Source organism: Bos taurus, chromosome 16, assembly GCF_002263795.3.
Source record: "Bos taurus isolate L1 Dominette 01449 registration number 42190680 breed Hereford chromosome 16, ARS-UCD2.0, whole genome shotgun sequence".
Taxonomy (NCBI): Eukaryota; Metazoa; Chordata; class Mammalia; order Artiodactyla; family Bovidae; genus Bos; species Bos taurus.
In genome coordinates, this window is record NC_037343.1 from 19,419,099 (window position 1) to 19,436,592 (window position 17,494).

Consider the following 17,494-nt stretch of genomic DNA (forward strand, 5'->3'; position numbering starts at 1 on the left):
ACACAAGACACAATTTTAAATTTGGAAAAGGCTACAGTCATAGACTTCCTTCACTCTGGAGATAAAAAGGTGCAGAGAGTTACAGAGTGATGCTTCTATGTAGTAATTCTGCTTAGAAAGTGGGACTATGCCCTCAGGCCTTGGGGTTACAGCTACCTAGGCTATGGCACAGGGTCCTTGCTGTGCTATCCTTAGGGCAGTCAGAGGGTTTTGTCAAAGTTTGCACCATTCTTCCAACTCTGCATTATCAGAAACCCTCCCACTGGAAATACTCCCTAGGGATCTCTGAAATATGAATGGGATGGGAGGATAACAAGAGGGGAGATGGGCTGTCTATGGGAAGACTAGTGATGTCTCCTTGTCTTTTTTTCCCTGCCTTTATGAAAACTGAGTGACTCCCCACACCTATCCTCCTCCCAGGTCTCTGAATAAGTGGAAGGTGGTCTGGAACTCTGGGTGGACAAACCTGAGAGACACAGTAGCCCTCTGGGGGAGGAGTCCAACCCTGCGGCGCCTGGGCCTGCACGATGGTGGGCTGTCAGCCCCGCTCTTAACCTCTCTGCTTAGAGCTATGGACAGACCATAACCTGAGAGTCCACATGCCATGGCCCACTCACTCCCAACCCAAGTGCCCATGGTCTAAGGTGGTATATCTTCAGCACATTATGTTGCCCAGTGTCTCCAGAACATAGAGGAAAATTAATCGGCCTTTGATTTTAAGGAAGATTGTGACAATAATGGATTAAAAAAAAATAGCTCTAGTAGGACCACAAAAATAGAGCCTTTGGAAAAGGTGTTAATGGAGAAGCATGTTGCTGTTATCATTTAGTTGCTAAGTCCTGTCTGACTCTTTGCAACCCCATGGACTGTAGCCCACCAGGCTATTTTGTCCATGGCATTTATCAGGCAAGAATATTGGAGTGGGTTGCCATTCCCTTCTCCAGGGGATCTTCCCGATCCAGGGATCAAACTTGGGTCTCCCGCATTGCAGGTGGATTCTTTACCACCGAACAGCAGGAAAGCCCAGTGAAGAAACATAGAACCATTTTTATGATAGTGGACTGAAAAAAAATACAGTAAGTGAATAGGATTAGTTTTAGTTGCAATTTACTACAGAAATGCAGCACCTTTATATTGTGAATGTTCTCCTGATCACTGTGTAAAACATGCTGCTACTTAAATAAATCAGTACTATTCAAAGCATCTGAGTCAGAATCTTAGGAGACAACGCCATTTAAATATCACTTAAACTGCATTTTAAAAAAACCTTTTCTGGGCAATTCCAGTGGATCTTGAATAATAATAATAGCTAATTTTATTGAGTTCTTACAAAGTTTTAGCTACTATACTTCAATATTTTATCAGTGGTTTGAGAACCACTGATATGGATGATACTGCAATGATAAAAATTTAGTATTATCCATAAATAAAATATCTTCCAGTATCACAGTCTTAGTCATAGAGTTAGTCCCCTTGGGTCTATGTTGATGCTTTACAGTTTCATCATTATCATCTTAATAATTCCAATTTTAGCCAGCTTTCTAGGACATTCGTAATAATGGGTTTTGGTGTACTTTGACAGTAAAATGCTCAGTATACAGAGGATTTTTCCTAGACGTAAATAGAATCGAGTAATTTTGTTCTCATAAAGAGTTTTCAAGCTCTTTCTAACCTCAGAAACCTGAAAACCCAAAGAAGCCCTTATATGAATGTAATATTTTTAGCTGCTGTTACATCTTAAGTGCCTTGAAAATGTCATTACTGTCTTATACCCCAGATATTCATTAACTCCCTACTAGTACCCTTCTAAAAGTCTCCTTAGAGCTTGCCATATATTTTCTATTCAAAGACATTTAAATCTTTATGTACTTACCAAATAGGCAAAGACTGCTTCATGGAAATTTTAACCATTCAGGGTGCACAGGTTTTGAAATATGTTGAGAACATTTTCTACACAGAAGCATACAAGCACACAAGCTGGAAGTTTCTGTGCTTTTCCCACTTCATAGAGAAAGGGACTTCAACCGGTGCCCATGAAAAAGAACACTTGACTATAATAAGGAAAGTGGGCTTTAACACCAGGCAGCCCAAGATGGGTAGGCTTGCCATCTGCTTAGCAGCCACCGACCTTCAGCAAATTACTTTCCTCCCTGCCCTCTAGTTTCCTAATCTTTAAAATGGGGATACAAGTAATAATACCTGTCTCATGGGCTTGCTATGAAGAACTGACTCAATTATTCTAACATGAGGCTCTCAGAACCACATCTGTCACACAATATGAACTCACATACAATTAGTCTTTTTTAATCAAGAATTTCTCCAATTATGTTCAAACTCCTTATATGAGTTAAAGGTTTCCTCTAGCTATACATCATACACTTGTACTTTTTCCTTTCACTGATGGTTATGAATATTAAATGACATACATATTTTTCACAGGTTATGTCAGAAATTAAAGCAACCTCACATTTTCATGCGCTTTGCTGCATGAGAGCTCCATGGAAATGCATGGAAACAAATAGCACTGATGTCAGAAAAAAAACCCAGGGTTTTTAAGGCCTTTTTTCCTGGCTGTGCACACTAACCTATTTTTTAATCTGTAAATACAGATAATGATGAGCATTTAAAAGAACCAGAACCACATGCATATCCAAGAAAAACATACAAGGAAACATACTGAGTGAGTGAGTGAAATTACTCAGTTGTGTCCGACTCTTTGCGACCCCATGGACTACAGCCCACCAGGATCCTCCATCCATGGAATTTTCTAGGCAAGAGTACTGCAGTGGGTTGCCATTTCCTTCTCCAGGGGGTCTTCCCAACCTAGGGATCGAACCTGGGTCTCCCGAATTGCAGGCAAACGCTTTACCATCTGAGCCACCAGGGAATCCCAAACATACTATATATATGTGTGTGTGTGTGTGTGTGTGTGTGTATGTATATATACACATACACATATACATGTACACACAAATATACATGTATATATATTAAAATTATATCTGATAAATATGTTTGAATAAATATATTGATTCATTATTTATGGAGCCTGTTAGGCTGCAGTCCATGCGGTCGCTAAGAGTCGGACACGACTGAGCGACTTCACTTTCACTTTTCACTTTCATGCATTGGAGAAGGAAATGGCAACCCACTCCAGTGTTCTTGCCTGGAGAATCCCAGGGACGGGGGAGCCTGGTGGGCTGCCATCTATGGGGTTGCACAGAGTCGGACACGACTGAAGTGACTTAGCATAGCATAGCATAAATAGGTATGATTTAACATATAAATAGATGTAACAACATACTCTTAAGGGCAACATACAAAACTATTTGAAGAAGTATGTTGTGATTTTTTTTTTTTAGAGCACAAAATTCTTCCAGAAAATAGATGAATAGATGTTGCTTTCAGATCAGTTCTACTGCTGTGTCTTGAAACACAGAACCACCAAGACCTGGTAGCACTAGGGCCGTACTTCCGATGAAGTTTACCTTGTTCCAGCTTCAGGTGTTTATAGGGGTCATGCAGCTCCTGTGGGATTCCTCCCACATAGACGGGGGAATTCACCATCAGCGCCTGGGCTCTGGACTCTGACACGTGCTCCATCAGTTCATTCATGCTTGCTGATATGATGGAATCATTTTTTTTAATGATCACTTTATTCCACTTTCCATCACAGTAGGACAGCCCCGGCCAAAGATCCACTTGTGTAAAAGTAAGACTAGTATTTAGCCGGAAGCTCAATATTCCACTCTTCAGCTCCATCTGTATTTCATATTAAAAAGAAAATAGGTGTATAAAAAGACTGCAGAATAGCAGTTTGGGAGAGAACAGAAGGTCAGCTTCTTGAAGAAAAGCAAGAAATTTCCCTGAAAGTACTCTATAAAAATGTCCCACTTTATTCTAAGCAGAACTGGAGCAACATATAACTAAGCACTTTGCAAGCTTATAATTGACATGAAGGATGTTGTAATGAGTCAGACACATTTATACCCAGTAATGATGATATGATGTAATGCAATATTATATAGGCAAAACCTTTTTTTTCTTTTTGAGGCAACACAGGTAAAAGATTAAACACTAGCATAAGTGACTGAATGACTGAAGAGAACAGAGCGGTTTAAACTCTGACTCTATTTTTATTTGAATCTTTAGAAAATGAGAAAATACTACTTCATATATCAATTTAATTTAGGAGGAAAATATGACAAGACAATAAGAAAATGAAATGTCAAGCCTGATTAAGCTTATTTTAACTGGTTAGTGAACTCAATTTCAAATTTGTAAGATGTATTTTGATTCGGTATTTCAGGGTTTCTATTCTAAATCTCTAACTAACATAATTGCTTCTATGTCTGTACCTTTAGATTAAGGTGCCATTTTCTAATATGAACATATTTCACCCACATTTCATGGTAAAGGAAATGCCTCCGTATGTTTTTCTTCAAAGTGTTACTCAATAATTATTTTACCTACTATGGTCTTCTTTTTTTTGGGGGGGGGGCTCCAAATATCACTGCAGATGGTGATTGCAGCCATGAAATTGAAAGATGCTTACTCTTTGGAAGGAGAGTTATGACCAACATAGATAGCATATTCAAAAGCAGAGACATTACTTTGCCAACAACGGTGTGTCTAGTCAAGGCTATGGTTTTTCCAGTGGTCACGTATGGATGTGAGAGTTGGACTGTGAGGAAGGCTGAGTGCCAAAGAATTGATGCTTTTGGACTGTGGTGTTGGAAAAGACTCTTGAGAGTCCCTTGGACTGCAAAGAGATCCAACCAGTCCATTCTGAAGGAGATCAGCCCTGGGTGTTCATTGGAAGGACTGATGCTGAAGCTGAAACTCCAATACTTTGGCCACCTCATGTGAAGAGTTGACTCACTGGAAAGGACTCTGATGCTGGGAGGGATTGGGGACAGGAGGAGAAGGGGACAACAGAGGATGAGATGGCTGGATGGCATCACTGACTCGATGGATGTGAGTCTGAGTGAACTCCGGGAGTTGCTGATGGACAGGGAGGCCTGGCGTGCTGCGATTCATGGGGTCGCAAAGAGTCAGACATGACTGAGTGACTGAACTGAATTATGTTCTTATTTTGTTGGAAGTCAAACTGGTAATCAGAGGATACTTGAACATTTGAGAACATGATAATGAAACAAATTAACGTAATCTGTTAGTCACTCAGTCATGTCTGACTCTTTGAGATCCCATGGACCAGGTTGCTCTATCCATGGAATCTTTCAGGCAAGAATACTGGAGCAGGTTGCCATTTCCTACTCCAGAGGATATTCTCAACAAGGGATTGAACCCACATCTCCTGCATTGTAGACAGATTCTTTACCATCTTAGCCACCAGGGATGTCCATTAAGTAATGCATTTTAAAAAATTATTTCTTTCCTACGTAAAAATCATCTTTGTGAAGTACATCAGGTAGTCATTCATTTTTTTATCCCACCATTCAATAAATATTGATTTTCCCTATTGTGTTCTGTAATTATATGCAGTAATATGTTCTGCTATTATATGAGAAAGTGTTCCCAAGAATTACACTGTCTTAATAGCAGAGGCAAGCAGGCTGTGTGTGTCCTCAATCATTCAGTTGTATACAACTCTTTGCAACTCTATAAACTGTAGCCTGCCAGGATCCTCTGTTCACGGAATCGTCCAGGCAAGAATACTGGAGCAGGTTACCATTTCCTACTTCAGAGGATATTCCCAACCAGAGATCAAACCTGCATCTCTTTTATCTCCTGCATTGTTAGGCAGTTTCTTAACCACTGTGCCACCTGGGAAGCCCTTAGGCAAACATGTGGCAATGTTATAAATAAGATTGGAATGGGGTTCAATGACATCAGAGACAAGATATACCTTTTGTTCCCTAGGAACTGGGAAAAGTTTGAAGTAAGGTTTTTGGAAGTAAGAGTCATGGAGAATCTTAGGCAGGATAATTAATGCATTCAATGGCACAGGAACATGTATGAGCAGATTAGACTTAGAAAAAGGTACTAAATTAGGTAAAATAATTCTGGGGAAAAGAGAAAGTTTTAGTTCTGCCAGGTATGTAAAAGAAAAATTTTGGAGGATTTTGTATAATAGAGAAAAATAACTATCTTTCTGTCATTTGTCTGACACCAAAAGCCCATATTCTTTTTACTAATATCTTCAACTAAAAGTTCACCCTTCTGGTGTATGAAGCACATCCTATAAAAATGTTCATAGTAGCCTTATTCATGATAGCAAAAACATGGAATAACCACTACCTCACTGAAAGTAGAAGAGATATATTACTCAGACAAGAAAAGTGAATAACTTGAATAACTCAGAAACAAAGTCAAGGGCTAAAACAATTGCCTAAGGATAGAGTATAATACCACTTTTACAAAATTTCAAAAACAAGGATTTTTATGCATTCACTCACAGTGTCCAAACTATAAAAATGCAAATGGATAATAAACACAAAATTATGATTACATATTACCTCTAGAGGGAGTTAGGGAAATGGGTCAAGAGAAACTCTAGAGGTGGGTGCAAAAATGTGATAATATTTTAGGTCTTTGGTGGTAAGTTCATGAGTGTTTCTTATACTATTGTATTTTATTTTATGTATATGTGTGTATAATATTAAATAAATATACATATATTTTGACATTATAAAAAGGTAATAAACATTTTTCATATATAAGGGGACTAAATTAAATTTTCTTAATTCCTTATATTTAGGATGTTCTGTTAAAATTATAATCTTAAAAGTATAATGGTCATTTAAAAACTCAGGACCCTAAAATACAAATGTTTCATAGGACTCCAAAAGTGAAAATGATGTGGGGGAAAAAAATAAAGACAAAAATGAATTTGAAAAGAAATTGAAATCACATATAATGTTAACACACGGTTTGTTGATTTTTAAACTGCATCTAACATTTTAAAATAAATTTAAATAAATCAATTCACATACTGCAAGAAAATCAGGTCCATCTTTGTTATAAATGAAAAGCAGCAATCCATTCAGTTGGTCAGTTCTGAACTTAAAAGAAATTTCAAAGTCCATTCCACCATGAAACAAGTATGGATAAAGCTCCAGGAACCCTTTAGAGAAAACAACATGTGCAAATTAGCATGTGCAGAGCAATACTGTTAGCTTCTTTAGGGGGTCATAAGACAACCTCAGGTCATATTCTGTCATTGAATAAATCTCTCACAAAAGAAGATGCAGATCAATGTCAAGAAAATCACCTTGTAACTGTAAAGAAGTGGAAGAATCAACTTCACATATCTTTTAAGAGGAAGCAATTTACTAATTCATGGACAATTAAGACTATTTTGCTGTTGTTGTTCAGTCTCTAAGTCGTGTCTGACTCTCTGTGACCCTGTGGACTACAGCAAGCCAGGCTTCCCTGTCTCTCACCATTTCCCGGAGTTTGCCCAAGTTCATGTCCATTGAACTGGCAATGCCATCCAACCATCTCATCCTTTGTCACTCTCTTCTCCTTTTGCCTTCAATCTTTTCTAGCATCAGGGGCTTTTCCAATGAGTTGGCTCTTCACATGAGGTCGCCAAAGTACTGGAGCTTCAGCATAAGTATCAATCCTTCCAATGAGTATTTAGGTTTGATTTCCTTTAAGATTGACTTATTTGATCTCCTTGCTATCCAAGGGACTCTCAAGACTCTTCTCCAACACCACAGTCTGATGGCATCAATTCTTCTTTATGATTCAACTCTTACATCTATACATGACTACTGGAAAGACCATAGCCTTGACTATATGGACCTTTGTTGGCAAACTGATGTCTTTAACTTTTTTTAACACACCATCTAGGTTTGTCACAGCTTTCTGGCCAAGAAGCAATCGTCTTTTAATTTCATGGTTGCAGTCACCATCTGCAGTGATTTTCGAGCCCAACGAGAAGAAATCTGTTACTGCTTTCACCTTTTCTCCATCTATCTGCCATGAAGTGATGGGACCATATGCCATGATCTCAGTATTTTAATACTTAGTTTTAAGCCAGCTTTTTCACTCTCCTCCTTCAATATCACCAAAAGGCTCTTTAGTTCCTCTTCGCTGGGGCCATTAGAGTGGTATCATCTGCATATCTGAAGTTGCTGATATTTCTCCCAGCAATCTTGTTTGCAGCTTGTAACTCATCTAGCCCAGCATTTCACATGACATGCTCTGTGTATAAGTTATATAACAGGGTGAAAATAAACAGCCTCGTTGTACTCCTTTCTCAATCCTGAACCAGTTAGTTGTTTCATACAAGCTTCTAACTGTTGCTTCTTGACCCGCATACAAGTTTCTCAGGAGACAGATAAGATGGTCTAGTATTCCCATCTTTTTAAGAGTTTTCCAGTTTGTTATGATCCACACAGTCAAAGGCTTTAGCATAGTAAATGAAACTGAGATAGATGTTTTTCTGGAAATCTCTTGCTTTCTCTACGATCCAGCGAATGTTGGCAATTTGATCTCTGGTTCCTCTGCCTTTTCTAGACCCAGCTTGAGCATCTGAAAGTTCTCAGTTCATATAATGCTAAACCCTAGCTTGAAGAATTTTGAGCATAATCTTACTAGTACGGGACATGAGTGCAATTGTCTGGTGGTTTGAACATTCGTTAGTACTGCCTTTCTTGGGAACTGGGAAAATGACTGACCTTTTCCAGTATTGTGGCCAGTGTGGGGTTTTCCAAATTTGCTGACATACTGAGTGCAACACTTTAATAGCATCATCTTTTAGGATTTTAATTAGCTCTTCTGGATTCCATCACCTCCACTAGCTTTATTGGCAGCAGTGCTTCCTAAGGCCCTCTTGACTTCACACTCCAGAATGTTGGGCTCTGGGTGAGGAACCACACCATTGAGGTTATCCGGGTCCTTAAGATCTTTTTTGTACAGTTGTTTTGTTTATTCTTGCCATCTCTTCTTGATCTCTTCTGCTTCTATTAGGTCTTTACCATTTCTATCCTTTATTGTGCCCATCTTTGGATGAAATGTTCCTTTGATAATTCCAATTTTCTTGGAGAGATCTCTAGTCTTTCTCTTTTGCTGTTTCTCTCCATTTCTTTGAATTTTTCACTGAAGAAGGCCTTCTTGTCTCTCTTTGCTATTCTCTGGAACTCTGCATTTAGTAGGGTGTACCTTTCCCTTTCTCCCTTTCTTTTCACTTCTCTTTCCTCAGCTATTTGTAAAGCCTCCTTAGACAACCATTTTGCCTTCCTGCATTTCTTTTTCTTTGGGATGGTTTGTTTGCTGCCTCCTATTCAATATTTGGAGAAGGCAATGGCAACCCACTCCAGTACTCTTGCCTGGAAAATCCCATGGATGGAGGAGCCTGGTAGGCTGCAGTCCATGGGGTCGCTAAGAGTCAGACACAACTGAGCGACTTCCCTTTCACTTTTCACTTTCCTGCATTGGAGAAGGAAATGGCAACGCACTCCAGTGTTCTTGCCTGGAGAATCCCAGAGACGGGGGAGCCTGGTGGGCTGCCGTCTATGGGGTCGCACAGAGTTGGACACGACTGAAGAGACTTAGCAGCAGCAGCATACAATATTACGAACCTCTGCCCATAGTTCTTCAGGCACTCTGTTTACTAGATTTAATCCCTTAAATCTGTTTGTCACCTCCACTGTATTCATAGGGGATTTAAGTCTTACCCAACTGGTCTAGTCATTTCCCCCACTTTATTTTAAGCCTGAATTTTGCTATGATAAGCTGCTGATGTGAGCCACAGTCAGCTCCAGGTCTTGTTTCTGTTGACTGTATACAGCTTCTCCATCTTTGGCTACAAAGAATGCAATCAATCTGATTTCAGTATTGACTATTTGGTGATGTCCATGGGTAAACCTGTCTCTTGTGTTGTTGAAAAAAAGTGTTTGCTATGATCAGTGCATTATTTTGGTGCATTTATGTTAGCCTTTACCCTGCTTCATTTTGTAGTCCAAGGCCAAACCTGCCCATTACTCCAAGTATCTCTTAACTTCCTACTTTTGCATTCCAATCCCTTATGATGAACAGGATATCTTTTTTTGGTGTTAGTTCTAAGAGGTCTTTTAGGTCTTCATAGAACTGATCAACTTCAGCTTCTTCGGCATTGGTGGTTGAGGCACAGACTTGGATTACTGTGATGCTGAATGGCTTGCCATGGAAACGAACTGCAATCATTCTGTCTTTTCTGAGGTTGCACCCAAGTACTGCATTTCAGACTCTTTTGTTGATTATGAGGGCTACTCTATTTCCTCTATGGATTCTTGCCTACAATGGAAGATATAATGGCCATCTGAATTAAATTCACCCATTCACATCCATTTTAGTTCACTGATTCCTAAGATGTTGATGTTTATTCTTGCCATCTCCTGCTTGAAGTGAAGTGAAGTGAGAGTTGCTCAGTCGTGTCTGACTCCTTGTGACCCCATGGACTATACTGTCCATGGAATTCTCCAGGCCAGAATACTGGAGTGGGTAGCCATTCTCCAGGGGATCTTCTCCAGGGGATCTTCTGAACCCAGGGATCGATCCCAGGTCTCCCGAATTACAGATGGATTCTTTACCCGTTGATTCACCAGGGAAGCCCATTTCCTGCTTGATCACATCCAATTTACCTTGATTCATGGTCCTAACATTCGAGGTTCCTATGCAGCACTGTTCTGTACAGCATTGGATTTTAGTTTCATCACAGACACATCCACAAGTGAGCATCGTTTCTGCTTCGGCCCAGCTGCTTCATTCTTTCTGGAGCTATTAGTAATTGTCCTCTGCTCTTTCCAAATAGCATATTGGACAACCTCCAACCCAGGAGGCTCATCTTTTGGTGTCATATTTTCTTTTTCTTTCTTTTTTTTTTTTGTCTTTTTATACAGTTCCAGAGGTTCTCATGGCAAATATACTGGAGTGGTTTACCATTCCCTCCTCTAGTGGATCACATTTTGTCAGAACTCTTCACTATGACCCGTCCGACTTGGGTGACCCTGCATGGCATGGCTCATAGCTTCGTTGAGTTATACAAGCCCCTTTGCCATGAAAAGGCAGTGATCCATGTACAATTAAGACTATTACTGTGTTACTAATATGTAACTATTAACAATAAGTTGCATTGACATAAGAGAAAATCTGACAAATGACAGTGGTGAGAAAAAACAATGAAAAAGTATACAAAGTATGATATTATTTAACTTTCTATTCTGAAGATAGTTTAACGAACTTAATATCTAACTAATTTAGCCATAAACGTAGCAGGCAATAGTGGGCTGTTACTGAAAAACAAGCCATGTTTGGTCAAGCTACCATGTTCCCTTCCAATCCTTACCCTGAGTGGCTGGTAGACAGAGACTGTAGGTTGGGGTTATGCTGGGGACACTTCACCTCCCCTTCTCCACAGCCTTTGGAGCAATGGCAATGATGATGGTTATATTCTCTAGCTCTCCCTTAAGGACCTACTTACCCCATGACATAGCTGAAATTTTACTCTTAGGAAAACTACTGGTCTGTATAATGGGATGCAACAAATATACAGATTAGCCTGACAAAACAAAATTCCTTTGAAACATCTAAGTAAAACTATATTCTAAGTAAAACAGTGGACTTACAAATGGACATTAGTGTCACTATCATATGTAAACTCAAAACTGTCAGAGATCTTACACATGAATATGTAGTTATGAATCTTACAATTTTATATTATATATTCAGACATTGAAAATATGTGTATGGGCATCATGGCATAACTAGGTGTTTCTGTGACAGCAGGTTCATATGAGGTCAAAATAATCAGATTGGGGAGACTAAATTACACCAAGATAGAACATACAAGTTAATCAATGACCAATGTCTGTTTTAGACGCTTACCTGTCCCTAGAAACTGGGCTCCCTCTTGGAGTGAAGTGGGGCATCCCTCCCAGTCGTTATGCACATTGGTTTGCTCTTCAGAACTCTGCCAAACCAGATGCTCCCAAGTAGCAGAGGGATTATAATTCTTCATGAAATACACATCCTTGAGACAGCCCACAAAACCCTTTTGGACTATGTCTGCAGGGGTTGATAGATATCAAGAAATATGTACTGTGAGAAATTTTTTTCATGCAATTAATTTGATGTGCCATTAAAGTAAAAGAAAGAGGCTATAGGTCTCACTGCCTTCTTCCAACAAACTTCTTAATAACTCACATAAACACCCATGCCAAAAGCTATGCTATGCTATGCTATGCTAAGTCACTTCAGTTGTGTCCGACTCTGTGTGACCCCATAGACGGTAGCCTACCAGGCTCCCCCGTCCCTGGGATTCTCCAGGCAAGAACACTGGAGTGGGTTGCCATTTCCTTCTCCAATGCATGAAAGTGAAAAGTGAAAGTGAAGTCGCCTAGTCGTGTCCGACTCTCAGTGACCCCATGGACTGCAGCCTACCAGGCTCCTCCGTCCATGGGATTTTCCAGGCAAGAGTACTGGAGTGGGGTGCCATTGCCAGAAGCTATGGTAAGTGCTAATAATTGGTATGCTATGCTCTAGTTTAAGAGTCATCTTATCTGGAGAAAGAGATGTTTGCACAAAAACCTTGGTTTTACAGTAATAGCAAGATCATTGCCTCTTGAATTAACAAGAAGATTTCATCTGCTTCTGGTCTTAAAAATAAAAGTGCAATAACACATTTTAAAAGCAAGATTTAAAGCAAGTCCATCTACACAATCCATATTTTATAATTTAGTACCTTCAGCATTATGAACCCAGTCTGTTATACAAGTAAAGCAATGTGTGTGCTTAGTCACTCAGTCGTGTCCAACTCTTTGTGACCACATTGACTATAGCCCACCAGGCTGTTCTGTCCCTGGGGATACTCCAGTCAAGAATACTGGAGTGGGTAGCCATTGCCTTCTCCAGGGCATCTTCCCAACCCAGGAATGGAACGTAGGTCTCTCATATTGCAGGCAGATTCTTTTCCATCTGAGCCACCAATTTTTAGGCATTAATATAATGTTACACTTACTTTTTGAACTCCCCAGACCAAGTAAGTGTGGGGCTTATGAACACAGTAAATAGGGTGGTCATAAGGGGTTGGGAAAGAGAAAAAGTGAGCAGATAATAGAATTAAAGAGCAAAAAAAAAAAAAAAAAAGTTGAGAGGGCAAGAAGGCACCTGAAGCTGAGGTTGCATTTCATACGGCTATGTCCTTACAAGTCAGTGCAAAGCTGAATTCTCAGCTTTTGAGTTCACGACCTGAACCTAGGGAAGGTATTTACCAGTGATCAGTGTTTCACAAAGTCAAGTTATATGCACAATGTCAAAGGATTTATTTATAATGGAATGATGTCCTCTACAAGAGGGGTAGTTGGTACTGGGGTATGCTCTCCTCCTGGTTCCTGCATGTACCAGAGCCAAGAAGCATGTGTGTATGTGAGTATGTGTGTGTATGTGAGTGGCTCAGTTGTGTCCAGCTCTTTGCGACCCCATGGAATGTAGTCTGCTAGACTCCTATGTCCATGGAATTGTCCAGGCAAGAATGCTGGAGTGGGTTGACATTTTCCACTCTAGGGTATCTCCCCAAACCAGGGATCGAACCTGTGTCTCTTGCATCTCCTACATTGGCAGGCAGATTCTTTACCACTACTGTCACCTAAGAAGCATGCTTGATGGGAAGATAACTCTCCCTTTCAGTGTGTGTGTGTGTGTGTGTGTGTGCATGCATGCATGCATGAATGCTTTCAGGAGACTTCACCACCAGTCTAGAGTGACCAAATGAAAACTCTCCACTCTCTACAGGTATTTCTGAGGAGGTAACTATAATAAGTCAAGGATTTAAATATATCCCTCTCCAAAATTCAAAGTTTTTCATACCTTTGATCCCCAAATTATAAAACTTTGACTTAAATTAGTATAATTTATTTCAGCAAAAGTTTAATTACCTTCTTTGATATATCAAGAACTGGTTTCTAAGAATTTAAATATAAGTAATACATGGTTCCTCTAGAAAATAAGAGATCTAAAGGAAATTTTTGACATAGTGATGTAGGAAATACAGCATGAGGTAGAAAATAATATAATTATCCATACTTTAACATGATATAGTTTGATTCTACACTAAATTGTGGTGGTGTTCATTCACTAAGTCATGTCTGACTTTTTACAACCCTATAGACTGTAGCCTGCCAGGCTCCTCTGTCCATGGGATTTCTCAGGCAAGACTACTGAACAGGTTGCCATTTCCTTCCCTAGAGGATCTTCCTGACCCACAGATGGAACCCACATCTCCTAAATTGCAGGAGGATTCTTTACCGCTGAGCCACCAGGGGAGCCCCAATTATGGAGACAACATATAAATTCTATACTTTCCCCAAACTCACCAGAATCCTTTCTGAGAATGGTGTAACCCTGTGGCAGCCCACCCACAAACACTCCTGTGTTCTCTCCAATAACAGTACCACCATTCGTGGTGGCTGAAGAGCCTGTGGATGGAAAAGCAGATGAGAACTTCAGCAGGACAATCTATTCTACAAATTTACCAAATGATTAAACCCTTCCTTGTGCTTCGGGATGCACTTCCCTCTTGGTTCTCTGCTATTGGCTACTTTTCTTCACTGGTTCTTAATTATCATCCCAACATCTTGATGTTAGAATAACCCAGACCTCCTCTGTTCCAAGATCTCCTTACCACCCACATAAACACCATAAGTCCTCTAAAAGGATGAAGAGGGAGAACTGTGAGAACTCTGAAAGGGCCTGGGTCCCTCCGTGTGCTGCATACAAATGCAAATCTCCGGTTAAAATACATGCTACCTGGCTCTTTCCAGAAGAGTTTTGCTAAGCCCTAATGTAGAGCACGACTGCAAGATATGGGACTTGAGCAACTGGAAGAATGTAACTGGCATAACTAGGGTGGGCAAACTAGTTGGAGAAGCAGATTCAGAGAGAAATGTTAGAAATTTAGAAAAGTTAGAAATTCCTAACTAACTCCATCATTCTTTGTGAGAATGGCATTTTTTTTTCCCCAGAGCCCAAACCACTCTAATTATCCCTACTTATATCTGGGACTGTGGCTTTAAATACATCCTGAACTGGTAACTCCCCTTTTTTATCTCTAATCCTGAAATCCTCTCTAAATGTACTGGGATCCAGGACTCGGCATGATATTTCCACTTGGATGGCTCATAGGTACCTAACACTTAACATGTTCAAACCAAACTCTGGACATTTCTCTCTGAATCTACTTCTCCAACTAGCTTGCCCACCCTAGTTATGCCAGTTACATTCTTCCAGTTGCTCAAGTCCCAAACCTCACAGTCATGCTCTATATTAGGGTTTAGCAAAACTCTTCTGGAAAGAGCCAGGTAGTATGTATTTTAGTCTGTAGACCATACAGCCTCAAGCAGTCATAGACAATACATAACCAATGAGTGTAGTTATCTCTAATAAAATTTTATAAAAACCTTTCCAGCCTCCTCCCACTACTCACCAATGGCCTCTGAGGAACTACAGGGGCTCCTCCTAATCCTCCATCTTAATCAGCTTAGGGAAATGTTTCTTAAGATTGGGGTTGAATTTCTTCTAGTCCTGACACCACTCATATACTCTGGGCTATAATTACCTCGCGACTGTAAAGAACCCTCTGCCTCCGAGTCCTAAAACAGTTCAAATAGTGAGGATGTCTAACAAATCTAAAGAGGTTCTTGTCTCTGGGACCTATTCCCTTTCCTTTAGGCCCTTTGAGAGATACATGCCTTTTTTTCCTTAGTTCCTCTGTCCCTACCCATTTATTAGGGACAACTACTATTGCTAGTGTTCCAAAAGGGAGAAATATTTCTTGAATTTCAGAGTGCTGCTGCTGTTGCTGCTAAGTTGCTTCAGTCGTGTCCGACTCTGTGCGACCCCATAGATGGCAGCCCACCAGGCTCCTCCGTCCCTGGGATTCTCCAGGCAAGAACACTGGAGTGAGTTGCCATTTCCTTCTCCAACGCATGAAAGTGAAAAGTGAAAGTGAAGTTGCTCAGTCGTGTCCAACTCTGGCGACCCCATGGACTGCAGCCTAGCAGGCTCCTCCATCCATGGGATTTTCTAGGCAAAAGTACTGGAGTGGGGTGCCATTGCCTTCTCCGGAATTTCAGAGTAGTCATCAAAATAAACAGCCAGTTGAATTAAATAACCCTTTGCCATCTTTATTTGTTCTGTCTTTGACAGTCCTAGAGATGGTTTTGGAAACACTGATCGTTTGTCCCTACTGAATCAGTCTCCACCATCCTTATGGGCAAAATTTCCAACTGACATTGGCAAAATTCACAGCATGCCTGCTCCCATCTAGATTCAAGTAGATCCTTCAAAATCTCTTCCCAGAGTTAATCAATACCCTATACGTATAGAAGCCCTTCAAGGCATAAAGTCTATAATAGAAGATTACAAAGCTCGAGGCTTTATTATCTGCATACTAGTTCCTGTGATGATGCTATTTCATCTGTGAGAAAACTTAAGGGCAGAGTGGAGGATTGTCCAGGACCTCAACATTGTTGCTCCCTGATACCCTGATGTTCCTAACCTTCAGATATTCTAACATCTATTCCTACTGGAAGCAAATTCTTCACTGCAATTGATTTATTCAGTGAATTCTTCAGTATTCCACTTGATGAACTAACCAGCATCTTTTTACCTCTACTTGGGAAGAAAAACAATTCACCTGGACAGTAATGCTTCAGGGTTTTACTGAGCCCTTCTTATTTCTTGTAAAACCTAAAGGTTGATCTAGATGATATAAAGTTCCCTATAGGTCTACTCTGTTGCATGTGTGAATGATTTGCCTCTTTGATCTTCTTAAGCCTGCTCACAGGAAGACAGCAACCATTTACTAAAGCTGTTAGCCTTAAAGGGACATAAGGTCACCAAAGAAATATTGCAGTTTGCCCAAAACCAGGTTTGATATTTAGGGCAACTGATATCAGAACAAGGGCTATACTTAGATCTAGACACACTTAATAGTGATTGAGGAATCTATTTTACTGTCCAAGTACTTCAACAAATCTGTGCTGTTTGGCAGTTTTACAACATTTTCATTGTGCTTACCACTCTCAGTCCTGCGGTTCAGCTGACCACAGTAATGGCATTATTAATACTCAATTGGCAAAATCAGTAGAGGTCCTACAAGTACTTTGGCCCAAAGCATTGCTATTGGCCTCTCTAAATCTCAGATCCACACTATTTGGAACTCAAAAATTCTCACCCTTTGAAACAGTTGCAGGACACCCAGCACATTTGGTTCCTGCTTTTTGGGCCTCCAACTGAAAAAGGAGAGATATTCCAATAATGTGAAGGCCAAATTTCTCCTATTAAAAGTAACCATGTTTTGGTAGAGCAATCTTTTTATACTGTGCTCTCAAGAGATGAAGACTTTCCAACCTGAATATTTTATCTATTAGAAAAGATACCTCGAGAAGAACTTTCTTCAACCTCATGAGAGAAGCCTCATCAGGTATTGCTAAGCAAGGCTTGTGCCACGAGAGTCCAAGGAATAGATTCCTAGACTCTCCAAATT

General features: G+C 40.1%; 1 protein-coding gene across 1 annotated transcript in view; it reads right to left on the reverse strand.

Annotated features, from left to right (window-relative positions):
* USH2A (usherin) overlaps positions 1 to 17,494 on the reverse strand; it is a 923,574-nt gene that overhangs the window by 526,766 nt on the left and 379,314 nt on the right. The window contains exons 23-26 of the mRNA NM_001191425.2: positions 14,322 to 14,423; positions 11,836 to 12,015; positions 6,957 to 7,087; positions 3,489 to 3,762 (exon numbers count right to left, since the gene is read on the reverse strand). Coding sequence (NP_001178354.2) covers positions 3,489 to 3,762; positions 6,957 to 7,087; positions 11,836 to 12,015; positions 14,322 to 14,423 — 687 coding nt within the window. The remainder of the gene's footprint in view (positions 1 to 3,488; positions 3,763 to 6,956; positions 7,088 to 11,835; positions 12,016 to 14,321; positions 14,424 to 17,494) is intronic.